The following is a 16,513-nucleotide window of genomic DNA, read 5'->3' as shown; positions in this document are numbered from 1 at the left end:
AATAAGCCATGAGCAAATGCCTAACGTCTACAGGTCTTAAAATAAATCAAGGATATTAATGAATGGGCAGCTCTGCCTCTAAATTAATAATTCTTCATGCAAATTAATGCATATACCTGGGATTGGGCTGTGTAGCTTTTGAGAAATTGGAACTTTAATGCTGTCCGGGCTAAAAATAATGGCAAAAGAGGAGACACACCAAGCCTGGTATTTAGACAACTGCTCTTTGAAATGACTAATTCTCGTTCTAGCTCTTAATGTCCACGCACAGTTAGAGAGTGACCCTTCTGAAAACTGCCAACTGCCAACTGCCAACTTCCCACTTCCACATGACACATCTAAAAATGAAGTACAGTACATCATAGATCAGTTTGTCCAAGGATGCAGCTTGCAGTAGTTATTTTTTTACCAGCCATAATCACCTAAGAGTGGTGCAGATTCAGAAGCACTACCTTAACCAGTGCCATCAAATACCTTAACAAAACATGAGTACAGAGTTTCATCCCTTCTATTTGTCTTTGTTAACAAAACTGGATAAGGTAGACTTGTTTAGGACGACACTCTGTCCGCATACAGACAAACATTAGCGCTGCAACCACCAGTCAGAGAAGCATCTGATGCAGATACCTGCCTGCCAGTGACTCATCTGCCCTGCCATCATGGATTGAGGAAGAAATGCCTTCCCAGCGCATTTGCAGAAATACTGCCAAGCTATTTTAAAAATGTATGGCTGACCTTCAAGGAAATGAAGCTGACAACATATCAGAATCTACTGCTCCCCAAGCGCGATGCAGAACCAAATGTCATTAAACCATTTCAATGCTGATGAATCGCTTCACAGTTAAATGAAATGAAAAACACAAACGTGATAATAAAATACACAAAAATAACATCAAAGAAAAGAAAGCATTAGATTCATTATAGTAATAATAACTGCAGTAATCATACATTCTTAAATAAGAGAAATTGAAAAGTTTGTTAAAACACAGCAACACATTTCTTCCTACACACAACAAATGAGCAAAACATTAATATTCAAGAATCTGCGGCTAACACTACCTGGACAAGGGGCAGTGTTATTGCAAACCCTTGATTCTCTTAAAGGGCCGATGCAGTGTGTTCCGTATGGTGTGACACATGTTCTTGTTCGCACCTGCGACCCTTGACCGCATGTTACAGAGCATGAGCTCCACTTGGACCACTCCTCTGCACCTGATTCACCTGTGTGGGAGAAGGGTGACACTAGTTAAATGCAGCAATATGGTCCTTGTGCAGGGCTTACAGTACGGGGCAAGGTTGGCAGGTTGAGTCAAATGGGGAGGGGCCAACATGAGGCACGTTGGGGTGAAGTGGGGGCTTTAGGATTTACATAACTATTGTACATGTATATACCTCTATGTGATCTTTGATAAATACTGGCTTAGTTCTTCAGTTGATTTCATTTGTATGTAGCATAATAAAGTGTTTTACAATCATAGAAAAAGCATTTGCATTGACAATAATCTTTTTAGTTCAGGAGAGATTTTATTTTTACATCAAAATAAGCATTTATGCAAAGATCACAGTGAAGGCATAGCTATGATTATATAGAAATAACAGTAGATATTAGGGTAACATCTAACTGTTTCACTTCATCCTTAAGAAAATACAGCATGCATTTCTATAAAACCCAATAATATATTTAAACAAAGCAGACAACAAACAAAGGAAAAAGTCATAAAAACATGGGTACATGCAAGGACAATGTCTGAGAAAAATAAAATTGAATTGGATGGGTGTTAGTTCGGAAGGTTGAGATGTGGATTCCCTTGCACTGCAGCAAACGTTCTAGTTACCTTGACAACAGTGGAGCAAATTATGTGTTAAAGGAGACAAAAAATGATCAATCTTAAGTTGTTAACTCCTAAGGGTGGAGGAAAATGAAAAAAGTTAGCTGATTTTATTCAGCAGGTCACAGCCATTTACACTTGTGTGAATGTGGCTCAAAGCTCAATCACTGCGAGTACCCAGAAGAAATATATATTTTTTAGCCACAGATTGAGAGTGGACTTTCTATTGTCCAGGCCTTTGTGCACATGCAAGGTTTTGGCAAGTATACTTTAAATCTGCATGTGTTCACATTATAATTAAATAATAACATTTTGCATTTGGTTCCGGATAAGTAAAGATAAGAATCATAGTTGTTAAATTGATCTCAAGATATCTTTAGAGTTAAATCAAAAAGATTAGAGAAGATAAGAAGAAACAGCATTGAGCCTTTCAATCTTCATTGTCTAAAAGGGTCAGATGTCAAAAACCCATGAAATGCTAAATAAAGTGGATTATCATGATGAGGGATGATTTCCAAAGCCATGGTAGCCTAAATGAAAAAAGGAATAAATGATTTGGTGACAAGTGAATGGGCAATCAAATTCCTGCATCAGCGTAGTCACCGAATAATTGGTGTTTGATTATGTTGAACCCTCAGGTGAAGTATTCATTTCCTTTTGAGGCTTTATGCATTAGAGATGTAATTTAATGTGAGGAATAGTTTCAATTGCAGCTCTGAATACATTTATGTCATTGGAAGTCATCAAATCAATCGTAAAATAATTTTAAGCACAATATGCTTTAAAGTAGTTTCTCAGCATGTACTATCGCGGACATGTAGATTGAGCCAAATAAGGATCTAAACCCTGCCCTTAATTTTGCAGATCATAAAATAGACTGAAAGGTGGATCAATTTGTTAAATGAGGCAGTACAGGGAGAGTAAATTGTGTGAGAATGAGAAACAGAAAAGCACAGTGATGCGACTCGACAGGGAAACAACATACCTAGGGCGTGTGTAACATGGAGAGGTGTTAATGAGTATATGTTAGTATAGGTATGTATGTATGGTGTGTAGCAAATTAAGATGTTAATGAAAGGTGTTTTCGAATGATGACAGCAATTTAAATGGAACAACACATGAAAAACATTTCCCAAAAATCAACAAAAAAATATATAAAAAAGTCTCAGCTAGATCTAAACCCACCCACTGGGATTCAATGTTTCTTGTGGAAAAAAGGCAAAAACAACTAAATACTAAAAAAGCAAATTGAAGGTTTGCTTTAATAGTTCTGTCACTTATTGAAATACTCTCTGATTTATAAAAAAAAATGCTTAGGTTGTAAAACTCATTGTGAATTTAGATAAATTCTGTTTTTAATGTATTGGATGCCACACTTGATTAAGCAACAAAGCCTCATTTTATCTCTGAGGGCAGCATCTATCAGTTCAACTTTTGCCAAGTATGTGTTTCATATTTGGCTGAATAGGTGGGTTTTTTTCATCGAATGACATTTAATTTATCATGCCTTGGAGGAAATAATTAGCTACATCAGGGTCTTAGTTTTAAACGGCTGTTTGATTAATATTCTATGAATATACTGTACGAGTAACCCACTTGCCAACTCACTGTGTGACAATAAAACAAACAGACCCACAAAACCCAATTATGTTCTATATTCAAAGTAAATACTCTAAGAGAAATGGGAAATGTATCTTCCTACTTCATATGTAGCAATAGAGAATGAAAAAATAATAATGCAAAACATTTCCACTTAAAAGGTGCAGTACAATAGAGAGCATGCATGATGGAATTAAGTTTAGTTAACAAAATAAAGTAAAGAAACATAACTACGGTATTACCAGTTTGTGCCATAAATTTAGCAGATTCAGCTTGCTCCTGCAGGGCCTTTGTGTCATGAACTGATCTTGGCCGCTGACTTTTTACTGTATGCTCTCCGATCATTCCATATTCTATGGGACAAAGTAGAGGTTCATATAAAAATCTAGGCTTAAACATGATTTTCTGAGAACAAAAGCATACTCTTTTCAATATGTTCGAAGCAACTGCAGTACATGGCTAGAAACAAAGACCACACAAGTTTGTATTTAATTTGTCCTTGACTCTAGGGCATAGAACAATGCAACGGATTTATAAGGGTGAGTTGGAAGTATTAATTGAGCTTGTAAGCACAGCGTAGACACATACAAACATGCAGATAAACTCACATTGTTTTTAAAAAACTCTTACACTTCATCAGACCCGCTCCCTCCCTCCCTCCCTCCCTCCCTCGCTCCCTCCCCCCCTCCCCACCCTCCTGCACACCCAGAAAACAAAAGAAAAACAGAATGAAAGTAAAAATGTGTAAGCCATCAGGAAGCCACAGAGGAGGGGGTCATGGAGATAACATGCTATTGATCCACAGTTTCCTCAACAGTTTGTCATCTTTGCAGGATTTCCTTTTTGTCTACCCAGTCGTAAATATTGTGAGCCTTTTTTAAAAAAAATTCGACAAATGTATTCTGAGCTGTATTCATGACAATGCATGCCCTCTTTGTTTCCCGTAAAGGGACAAAGAGACAATGAGTACAATGTTCCGACGCCACACTGAGAAAAGTGATGCTTGCAGTATTGCAATATATATCTATATATATATATATAATAGTATCTAATTAAGACTTTGCAGCAGCTGTTTTAAGTAAATCGACACTCTTTGTTATATTTATCTTACTTAGAAAGCTGTTTTTGAATTTCAATTGAACAAAAGCATTACTCTCAACAGTGTGGTCCTTATGAGGTGATTTTATCATTTGCAATGTAGGTGATGCATCAACAACAAATTCACACATAGTTTATGTTAGTACATTAGACAATACAATGCATCAGCCATTGATAGTGGGGATGTTTGAATCATCTCTTCTAATGTAGTTAGTAGCCTCAGTTTCCTTTATTCCCTACAGCAGACTGTAAGCCTAGAGAGACTGACCTCCTTCACAGTGAGGCTTAGAGGGAGAAATATGTCATCTCATCTGATCATGTTCCACTGAAAGCTGAGATTTTAGGACTAATTATACGGTAAATCACTCGAGTACATGAAAAGACAGTTGTCTGATCCACGCATCAGACTGTTGGCATTAGCCAAATGATATCAACAAACATGTTCCATGATTGGATTAAGGAAAATTAATAAATAAATCAAGACCAAAAGACTTGGTTGTGTTCAAACAACATCCCTTCCCACTATAGCATCAGGAAAGCTGTGTTTGTGTTTGCAGACAAAATTAGAATATTTCGAGGGTTTAATGAAAGGAGAGGAAGCCGCCAGGTAGAAACAAACATCGGAGCCTTTTGAAGCTGATTGGATCTTCAGGAACCATGACTGCACAAAGTAACGAGACTCATAAGCGCGTTCAAAGGTCCTTCAGTCTGTTTTGATCGTGTCCAAATCTGTTTTGCTCAATTTAAGCAGAACACACTGTTTGGAGTCTGTGTCGGACCAAAAAGTGTGCAGGTACCCTGATGGTTGGACAAACAGCGGGCAGTTAATCTAGCGTTCAGTCGTGCAATGCTAACTACTTATACTTTGACATGTTACCTCTTTACTGTGTTCTGCTCTACCCTGCGGTGTCTTGGATCATCAACCAATTCCCCATTTAGCAGAATAAAAGGGTTGTCTGATTTAGTCAGCCTGCATGTCTGCTTCTTTGAAGGAAATCATACAAAAAGCAGGGCTCACTGGTTTTTGATGAATTTATAGTGAAACTAAACACTGAGAGCTATAAGAAAGCATATGGAGGCACTTTCATGCCACTTGGCTCAGTGGGGCTAGACAATACATACAACATGGCTTTGCATTTATTTATTGTTTTTACTTTTAAGATACATTATAAAATGCAAAAAACAATTAATGAAATTGTATTATCATTCCTACTGTTCTGTAACCCCTAACATAGCAACAGTTGTAGCCCAAACGTAGACAAGGCCACAGGGCTTGAAGTAAATGAATTTCACTTTATTACATACTACCCAGTTCTCTGCTTTTAGAAGCATCTTTAATATAAGTAGATTGTTCCATGTCTGTATGAAGGAGGACCTATATAATGCTGCAGGCTATTATATTATACACTGTCCTTTTTAAACACTAATCAACATGACCGTCCTCGCCTATCATTGATCGTAACTCCATCATACCTTTGGAAATGATTTGCCTCGGCAAAACATTGATCAACTCAGCCTATTATACATTTATATTTGCCCTGCAGTCAGTCACACCTAATCTCATCTAGCTCTATGCGGCTTGTGATGAACAATACAACACAAGCATTGAAACATGAAAAGGTTTATAAAAATGTCATTAAGCGTGATGTCAGTAACTTACTGTGTACTCATTACAGAGCACACATTGTATAAATCAAACTTCACACATTTTTAGATAGAGTTTTTTCATCCTCACGGATTCATCTCTCCATCACTGATGCTTGAGTAATTATATCTTCATCAATCTGGACAGGAAGCTATTCAAAAAAAGATAAATCTCTTAGTACACAAATAAAAAATGGGTAATTTTGTGCATAATAAGTCTCAGTTTTAATTGTACATGACTGGAATCTCTTTTGAGGCACAAAGCCAAGATGTTAATCCTAACATTGCGTTTCAAAGAGCCTGAAGGTAGAATGGAAAATAGAAGAATCTCGAAACACGACATCAGAAAACCTAGGAGAAATAAGCACAACGGTATAATTGAACTACTTTGATTTAATTCAATTCCGTAGCTATATAAACGTGAACATCAGAGAAAAACCTGCATTTTAATACCTGATGGTGGCCGACTGTTTGCCATTATTCAAAGCAGCCCAAAACAATGCGTCTCCACTGTATTACAAGGCAGAAAGCGCAGATGATGCATTTAGCCTGTCATTTCATTTCCTCAGTTTGAGACGGTATCATTTTCATGTTCTGGCCAGTATTCAGAACAGTGTGTTTTTAAGAAAATTAAGTTTAAGATGAATGAGGTGCCTGCCCTTCAGACAAGACTGAAGTGAACACTTATTATTGATATCCATCAAGCTCAAACAGCACGGGGCAATGTCATTCAGAGAAATCCGTCATTGTTAGCGTTCTTTCCTTTTGTGCAATGACAGATTCATTCACTTTGTTCTGCTTACAGATACCCTTGTTGGAATTAAACAATGACTGCATGCATTTTGAGCCTGAGAATTAAGGAATGACATTTATAGGGTTCTAATTGTGACCAATAAATGGAGCAGGATTGACAAAACTGAGTAACAGTGGCATTGCTCTTTAGTAATACTTATGAAAGATTAAATAGATTTTCCTTAAATATGGAGCTGAATGACTCCAATGACCTTGGCAGACAGATCAGCAATGGCCACTTTTACTTTCCCAGCAGGCAACACATTTTAACACAAGGTCAAATCCATGCAGCGTGTTCCAGCAAGCATTTAAAAAAGTAAATAATCTACAACAGTCTGGATCCAATGGGGGGAACAAGTTGCTGCTGAATTGCTTACAAGCAGACCTGATTTAGTTTATATTCAGTATATTGTGATAGTAAATGCATGAAATTAGTTAGAACTGAGGGAACAATTGGCATATGAAGAAAGCATTCATAAGCTAGTCTATATATCCGATACTGTAATGGAAATGATGTAAATGAACAGTGTGCTGTATTTACTGAACAAAGTGAGGCGAAAGGCCATAATTAATATCATAGCAACTTGCATCATACTGGAATAAATAAGTTGTTTAAAGATACAGTGTACATTGTAAACAGGGACCCCTGGTCAAATATATACATGTACTCGTAAATGCTGTTTATTTTCTTAACTTTCCTTTTCATACTGATATACAAACAGCATCATATGTTACCATCTACATGATTTCCTCTCACTAAAATTGCCAGTATTCTGTATCTGAGACATAAGCAACGGCAATCAAACTTTGATATTTGTCTACTTTTAAGAAATACAGACACCTGAAAATACACACACACACACACAACACACACACACACACACACACACACACACACACACACACACACACACACACACACACACACACACACACATACACACACACACACACACACACACACGGGCAAATGCAAACTTATACATACACCCTCTTCCTGTAGCTCAGTTTTTACCATTTTAAAAAGTCCTAGTATGCTGAAGTAAGAAGCAGAATTAGCGCTCTATTCAGTAACACTGTGCTACATCAAACCTGCAATTACTTCAAGTGGAGGCAGTAGAGATTTTTAAAGGAGTAAGCCAGAACCGTGCTGTGCCATCAATTTATAACGGCAGCCATTTTTTCCTTTATGTCAGGGATTATTAACAAATCAGGAGAATAATAATAATAATAATTTTGTTGTCTATATACGCCGGGATCCGGAGTCATGGATGATCCTGCGGTCCTGTGTCCTGGATCGCGAGCCCTGGATCTTGAGTCGTGGCTGTGGTCCTGGATCATAGGTCCTGGATGGATATCCTCGTGGATTCATCTTCCTATTATACACACATGCATTTCCAAACATTTGGACTACCTATGTTGCAAATGTATTATCTTTTCAATTTACACACGGCATCTATTGCACGTCTGTCCGTCCTGGGAGAGGGATCCCTCCTCTGTTGCTCTCCCTGAGGTTTCTCCCATTTTTCCCTTTAAACTTTTGGAAGTGTTTCCTTGTACGATGTGAGGGTCTAAGGACAGAGGGTGTTGTATTGTCATTCTGATATTCTGTACAAACTGTGAAGTCCACTGAGACAAATGTAACATTTGTGATATTGGGCTATATAAATAAACATTGATTGATTGATTGATAATGAAGAGGTGAGGGATAAGATTAGACATTTAAGGTCTAAGATATTATATAACTTTAAGAAACTGAAGTAATTTGGCGGCTGGTCTTTTGAGTCACACTGCTTTGCAAGTTGATCTTATCGTGTCTGGCCGCAGTGGAAAGGATTATAACTCTTTTGTTTGAATGAGCTTTAGTAGCTGATCTCAAAGGGTGCATCTGTTAGCATAACACTGCATGATGAAGCCGAAGACAGCCAAAACAATGGAAACCTTTGGCCAAAATGTCCGGTCAAATTACTGGCTGTGCAATCTAGCAACCACTGTGCTGTGACCTCAGCAGGTGACAATACATGAAGGTTATAACAGGGGGGTACCAGGGCTCCATTTTAAGGCAACAGTGTTACTGAATGTGCTGTGGCCCGCACAGGCCTTCATCACAGTGTCAAAGATGTGCACACATGGATAGTTCTGGACAGTGTTCTCCTGCCCAAGCCCAAATATTCATGTGAGCCTGATCTGGTGGGCTCAGAGCCTTTTTTGACCATCACAGCTCACTGATGCGTTCAAGCTTAATTAGTGGCCAAATGTACGTTTGATTTAATTAATGTCCCACAAGTACTCGCAGCGCACATTACAAACAAATAAAGACTCGACACACAATCAAAGAGGATGAAAGGGTCCATGACCTTTATCATCACTGAGGCTTTGAATAGCGCATGCAGAGAATTTTAGGCTGACACACCAGCAATGATAACGCCAGCAGCAGACACCCTAATGGAAGATATTTGATTTCCAGGTTCATCTTCACTGTGTGGACGCGTTCCATGTGTACTTTTATTGAAAGGCAGTAAAAGCCAGCCCCATGTCCAATGACTGATGTGTCTAACCTTGCATGAAATGAGCCTTTACTCAAAGGCCCCTACCAGGAGCTTCTATCAGGGGCGCTACGCTTCCTGCCCTCCATGCATTCCTGCCTGACTGACTGACTGTCACAAATGTAGCTCTTAATGAGAGCCACTTCATTATCACTACACTTTAAAGTGTGTGAGTTCCCAAAGTAGAGACAGGCGGACAGTCCATGCAGACCAGGATGAATAATACCTTAATTCCCTTTGACTTTCTGTAAACCCTGTCTCAACTGAGCTACAGTCAAATGTTGGTCAAATTTAAGATATACATTTGGGTTGTAACATGCTTAAAGTTATAGATACAGTATATTGGGCTTGTGTTCAGTTGTCAGGAATTACAATGGAAATATGCCAAATGCTAAAAGCAGACATTGACTTTTAGTCAAGAGTGACCACATGCTAAAACAGTTGCAATATCATTTATGGTCCTTCAACATCTTGTTTGTTCCGACAGCGCCTTTTTATTTGCTTGTTTCCTGAAAGTAATAAAACCTAGACATCGAAGCAGAACATTTTTCAAAACCTGTTATGGTTAATTATGTGCTTTTCGCTACAAAATAAACAATTAACAATCAACACAAGTTTATTACAATAGAGAGAGGAATACACATTATAATAGAAAAACAATAGAAAATCAGTCATGATGACAGTAAAATACATAAAAGAGACAAAGATAAAAACAGTGAAAATACATTTATTTATATGTAAAGCAAAGGTCCAACTATTTGGAGAGAGGGTAATACATTTAATTTTGTCACAGTAAGTATATTTTTAATTAAAAAAAAAGAATCATAAATATGATGATGATTATGACGTAATGGAGATGCATCATACTTTAGCTCATTAAAACACTTCCAAATCTAAACTGGCACTTAAGTGTTTCTTAAACCTTGAAAATCAGACTTCCATTCATAAACTTACTTATGAGTGTTCTCAAATGTCTTCAATGTCTCTCCTTACAGTCATTAAACAAACCCTTCACCATCGATGCGACCATATGCTTGAGCCAATCTAAAAAACTCAATTAGTCCTTCATTAAGAAAATGAGGGGGTTGCACAGAATCAGATACAAATTACGAACTGTCCTCTGAGACGTACAATTATCCATCATATTCCGTCTGCCATCTGTTTGCTTCCTGTTGACTCTCCTAATGACTTAGATTGAAGCCAAATTAGAATGCTATGCAACTGCCACTGCAACTCATTGAGACATCGTGTGAACTCGCCTAAAAATGGAGAGTGTGGTGATACAAGCACTCAGAAACTAGTCTGCTGTTAGTAGAGAAGATGCATTTTGTATTACTGATGTGTACACAAATGAGTGGCTGCTGCAGATTGCATTGATAATTTACAGCACAATGCTAAATCACAAGGTTATTGAGCAGTACCGCACAAAGCAACCTAGATGGAGCTCTGACGTTATCAAAGCACTGCATCAAGTAGCCCTGTTGCTGGGTGCCTTGAGCAGATCATTCCCCCTCTTTTCCGCTCACTTCAGGGAACGGGCCTCAGCATTCTCTCTTTATATCATTTCAACTCATCCAAACATGTGTCAATTGAATCTCTTTCTAGAGCCACACTGTTTAGATATATATATATATTCCCAGTCTAAGCTATACTATAATAATCTGTCATCACAAGAATCAAAAGCAACATCCACATTTCTGGGCTCGCAAACAATTGCTTGCTTATCAATGTCCCAAAAGACTTCATTTTGATTAAAAAAAAGAAAGGAATTGGAAAAGACAACAATTGAAGATATTAATTTATCTATTCCGGGTTTTCACAAAGATGTACCCACCGCCTGATAATGTGAGCAATGTGTCGTGCTTTCAGTTCAGCTGCATGATGCTATCAGAAAATGGATCCGCCTATAGAGCATTTTTAAGTGAAAGCAATGCCAAGATTGCAGCTTATAACTTGCAAAATCACCAGCCTTTTCGAAAAGCGACTCTGCTGAACCACCCATGACTAAAAGTGGGGCTGCTGCAGGGACACAAACTGAAAGGACTACTGTGCGCCGACAGAAACAAGGATGGAAGCGGATTACTAATGAAACCATTTCAGAGAGAGAGAAGTCAGGTTACATGAATAGTATAGAAACTACACAATTCATCCTGCATGAAAAGCTGAGGCCTTCTCAAATCTGGGACACTCGTCAGTTGCTTAAAGCATTTCATGAAATATTCTCTTGTAAGTTTTGCCCTCAAAACAATTTATATTTTTTTCTCCCTTTTTGACCAGCAGGATATGATCTTAATATACTGTAGTAAATTATTCATGATTATCTTTCGGGGTATGCCGCACTACAATGGTTTTGCTAAGGGACATGGAAGGGACTATGGAGGCAGCTCTTGGCATCACTATAGAAGCGCACAACCCTGGTGGATGACCTGGCAGTCAAACACACTGCCAAGCTCAATGCCACCAAGCCAAGCAATGCATCTGTCAAGTGAGAAACATGACACATTTTTTAGCACCTTTGCGGCTGCAGCCAATTTTCAAAGAGCATACCTTGTCCTTTTCTAAGCCATTTTGCTTGGCATACAGAGTAATGACCTTCCATTTAATAGAGTCATGGGTTTGCCGGCCATGGAAACTACTCGCTAATAAACGGAAAATGGTATAGCTAAGAAATTAAAAGAGCCAAACACAATATGGACTCTATAACCATGAAGGCTAATGTGGTTGGATGGTCATATTTCGTGGCAAGATAAATCATTTCCAACAGCCCCTAATGAGACTTACATAATTCATACTGTCAGCTTTTCCACAGCACCAATCATGTCTGATCCTTTTGCGGGGCTAAAACCCAGCGCTACAGACTGCCACCCTGCATCTATCAGTGCAGGGAACATTGTGTCATATGCAAGTTAGTCATGAGGAAGATGCCTGCAACATGCCCTGTCTTCGCTCATTGGCTAAGCTCATGTTAAAGAAAATGTACTCTCCAAAATAATTACAAGGACACAGTGGCGATGCTGAAATGTCCTCAGACAAGAGCACGACAGTGGCGCAGTAGGGATTTTGTTGAATGGATTCTAATGCCATGTCTGGGGACATGAGAACCATCCCAGTTATTGCAAATTGCAATGCATGGCTGCACTGGATTGTAATTTGGTTGTGTAAGTACATCATGTATTTGTGCTGCAATATATTATTCTTCCTTATTCCCATTTCAAAACAACTATGTTTTTTATTTTATATATGTGTTCAGTTGTAAAACAAAGTTCTCTACTCAAAAAGTGATGTGCTTGTTTTTGGTTTAACACTGTATTATCGTTTCTATTAATGGTCATGCTTTAATCATAAAAGTCAGTGAACTCCATCATCATCATCATCATCATCATCATCATCATCATCATCATCATCAGAATGAGCATTTTCACGTAAGATGAGAGTTCCTCTAAAATGTAGGGTTTTCTATTCTTTTTTTAGACCTACAGTATAAAGTGTTGAGGGAGAGAGCAAATTAAAAACACTGTCGAGAAAACTGCAGGGATTCAGTCCCAAGACAAGGAGGGCATTTAGTTCAAGAGGCAGGGGATTTAGCCACTTGATGATCTCTGGAATCACGGAACATTTCAGAGAAAAACTTGCAACACAATGTTATGAAGAGAGAAAAAAAACTCCCAGTAAAATGTCTCTTTCTCAAAATGATAATTTGCCCTTTTTTCCCTCAAACTGCCAATCACATACAGTAGGAAAGGTTCTGCAAGGATATTGCATCTAAAATAAACTGCTGGGTACACATTTTAAGTTGAATCCATGAATTCACTGTCTTCTTTTTCAAACTTTTGCAACCCTGTATCAAAGACATGCTAAGTACTGGTCAATTAGTAGAAAAAAGCATTATCTTAATTCTTAATAATGCTGAATAGCGCTGTTGAAATGATGCGGAGTCTATGTGGAGGATAATTGTAATTTCAGCAGGGCATTTAATCTGAAATCTGAAAGAAGGGCACAGTTTCATATTTGAATAATCAGCTTGTGTTGTTTTTATTTTGGTATCCTGGATGAGGTCTTGGGTTATTTTCCACTAGAAGCCTTTATATCAATATTCATAATTATAAGATTTGATGAAGAGCAGGAGAGTAAACACATAGAGAAACATTTCCATAAATGTGCACTTTTTTTTTTTTTTTGGTAGATTTTCCTTGACTAAGCCATGGTGACGACCACATGCAACTTGCTTTGCCTGAGTACAAACAGCTGTTTCGCCAATGTGACTTAAAACAAAAACATCACTGTTCTGGGTGAAAGCGGCATTCATTTATCAACAGAAGTAAAAGAATGAAAAACATCAACATCTTTCAAGGCATAAACTTGATTATGAAAGGCATCATTAAGACACTTTATAAGGGAAATGTATTAACTGTGATTCGATAATCAAACTATTGCCTTAGTGTGGTTACATTATTTCTATATGGTTGCTTAGCACTGTAACCATTTCAAGTGAATACCCATGTGCATATACATGAATAAATAAACATGTGCTAGATGTAATAAATCACAATTTGAATGAATACACAGCCAGCATACACTCCCAAACCAGAAAGCAACATGAATCATGATGGCTGAACTTGCTGGCTTTTTTTAATCAAATTAATTTCCAATCCAGCCCAGCCGCTATCAAAGTATAATTAGAGCTAAGAGATTGCAATTTTGGGAAGTCATGTTGATGATTTCGGAAACTTTGATAAAGATGTCTTGCTGCCATGTGGAGATGCCAAAGAATAACTGCTGCAGCTTGAAATATACTATAGACAAGAGTGAAATAAATCTGACTCAGTGGCTATAAGCAGAACATTATATCAGTCATTGACTAGACCATGACCTTGAGCTTTGCAAACAAGGAGAGAAAATACTTTAAAAAAGATTACAAAAACAATCAGGTAGCTTCATAAAAAAAGCTAAAGTATGTGTCTCAAATGAAACAAAAAGGCTTTGTTACATAGGATCAAATCCTAGATGAAGTATGAAAGGACTAATCAGTGACAGCTCCTTGTTATACGCAGCAGCAGAGGCAGCCAAGAGTGACATTAGTATTGGAAATTAATTGTTTTTTAATGTGCACGTCTCCATCGTCCACCACCACATAGCCATGCACCATTACTGTGGTCAATTAGCCATTCAACAGCTTACCGTTGGCCAATATATAGAATTGATTACCACACCACAAGCTTTCCCTGCAGCCTACCATGTCCAGAATATTAAGTGTTATTTAAAAAATAGTTAAACTCAAAGTAAATTCAATCAGCTTCACCCTAACATGACTGCTAAATTGTTTTCCCCCCTCAGGCCACTTCAAATGTGCATGCAGAATCAACTATAGCAGCCTTTTGCATTTGCATCCTTATACACAAAACACAGGTCTTAGTAGAGCTGGTCAGTACATTTAGGCTGCAAAACAAGTGCAGTCCTACATTTTATTATTACAACTTTTTGTTCTCTGATATGGGAGGAAATAAAGCCTCTTCGAACTCAGCTCCTGAGCCTTTTTGGCTGTGATGACATTAAGGATGATTGAAGTGCATTATCTGAGCACACAATGGCCGCTGTCCATTCAGCTGTGCTATGCAGAGAACTGAAAGAGGGAGCAGGCAACACGCTCACTGCAGAGAAACGTGGAGTTTTAAAGGCCCCCGACACCAAAGGCCCCCGATAGCTTTTGCTGAATAGCCTGTCTGACCTATTGTCAGCTAGTTCACGTTATTGTCGATGTACCTGTCTGATATGCAGTCAAAGCCCTCACGTCTCCTGCCTCTCACCAAAAGTGCTCTCGGGCTTTAAAAGGAGTCGATTTCTTTCTTCCATTCTTTGATAGTACCAGGTGAAGCAGTTAATTGGCAGAAAAGTCTGTCGTGGCTATAGCATATTCTACATCATCTTGCTTGGTTGAATATGTCAGAATTAATGTTACTCCCAGTGTTAAAATGAATCACTGAATTGCTTGGAATAAATAGTTTTTAAATACTCGTGTTGAAGATTTGCGGCTGTGTACATGCAAAGAATCAAAACTTACGCCGCAGTCAGAGTGATGCATCAAACATTTCCGCATATGAAGGCTGCCACTTATTCATTCTGTGTTACTCACACAACAAACAAACAAACTGGGATCTGTTTGCGAGGCCGGGTGTTCCTTCCACTTCCCTTGCACTTCTGTGAGCCTTTATGAGCTTTCCAGTGCAAAAAAAGGGAGCCCCATGCATATATTTTCTCCCTCACTCTAATCAGCAAAGGAGAAAAAGCTGTCTTTACATGCACTCCCTTGCTCTAATCTAATTAGAATGTATTTAACTAGGCAAAAGTTCAAGGACATCGGAATAGCTCCAATTTCCTCCACACACAGCTACTTACACAATAAAAAAGGATAGTACATCAAATGGATCACGGAACCATTTTAATCCTGACTATCATTTCACCTCATTATGGCATTTAGAGGGAATGATGAATGCATATTTTCTACATTTCTTCCTGATTTTCAAATGAGCGGCACTGAATGGTGCATACATCAACTATATTCAGCCAGTAATTGAATCTCCATGGACATAAGATGATATACAAATAGAGGGTAATCAGAGGGCACGATGTACTATTCTTTTATTTACGGAAAATTACAGTGTGCAGACAAAAGGAAGAGCAGAATGATAAAAACCACATTATGTTCACCCTTAAATATGTCTACAACTAAAATGCAACAGTACATGGAGAAATTACAATCTTAATAAATGAAAATAATTCAGACGAGGAGATGGTTGCCTGGGCTGAAAAAAAAATCACTTGAGACTGTTAGGGGAAATTGGGATTTGTATTGCAAGGCCCACTTTCTGATTTTGAAGGTATGACCCAGTTAACATTTTAAAATGTGTCGAAAATGACAATATCTGTGTTTTGCTGCAGCAGAAGCACATAAACATACAGTACATTTATAGGCAACTGTTCCCACCAGTGGAATCATTTTGCAGACCC

General features: G+C 38.1%; 1 protein-coding gene across 13 annotated transcripts in view; it reads right to left on the bottom strand.

Moving 5' to 3' along the window:
• Positions 1–16,513, bottom strand: part of adgrb3 (adhesion G protein-coupled receptor B3) — a 115,319-nt gene that overhangs the window by 64,503 nt on the left and 34,303 nt on the right. For 11 of the 13 annotated variants that reach the window (XM_034201921.1, XM_034201919.1, XM_034201923.1 and 8 more), the window contains 2 exons: positions 3,671–3,781; positions 1,060–1,221 (listed from right to left, as the gene is read on the bottom strand). The exons of 1 other annotated variant lie outside the window; for it this stretch is intronic. In XM_034201921.1, the coding sequence (XP_034057812.1) occupies positions 1,060–1,221; positions 3,671–3,781 (273 nt within the window). The remainder of the gene's footprint in view (positions 1–1,059; positions 1,222–3,670; positions 3,782–16,513) is intronic. One more of the 13 variants, XM_034201924.1, reaches the window with a different exon arrangement.

The sequence above is a fragment of the Gymnodraco acuticeps genome, unplaced genomic scaffold (assembly GCF_902827175.1).
Source record: "Gymnodraco acuticeps unplaced genomic scaffold, fGymAcu1.1, whole genome shotgun sequence".
NCBI classification, from domain to species: domain Eukaryota; kingdom Metazoa; phylum Chordata; class Actinopteri; order Perciformes; family Bathydraconidae; genus Gymnodraco; species Gymnodraco acuticeps.
Note: the sequence above shows the minus strand (reverse complement) of the source record. Positions and strands in the feature narration are given on the sequence as shown.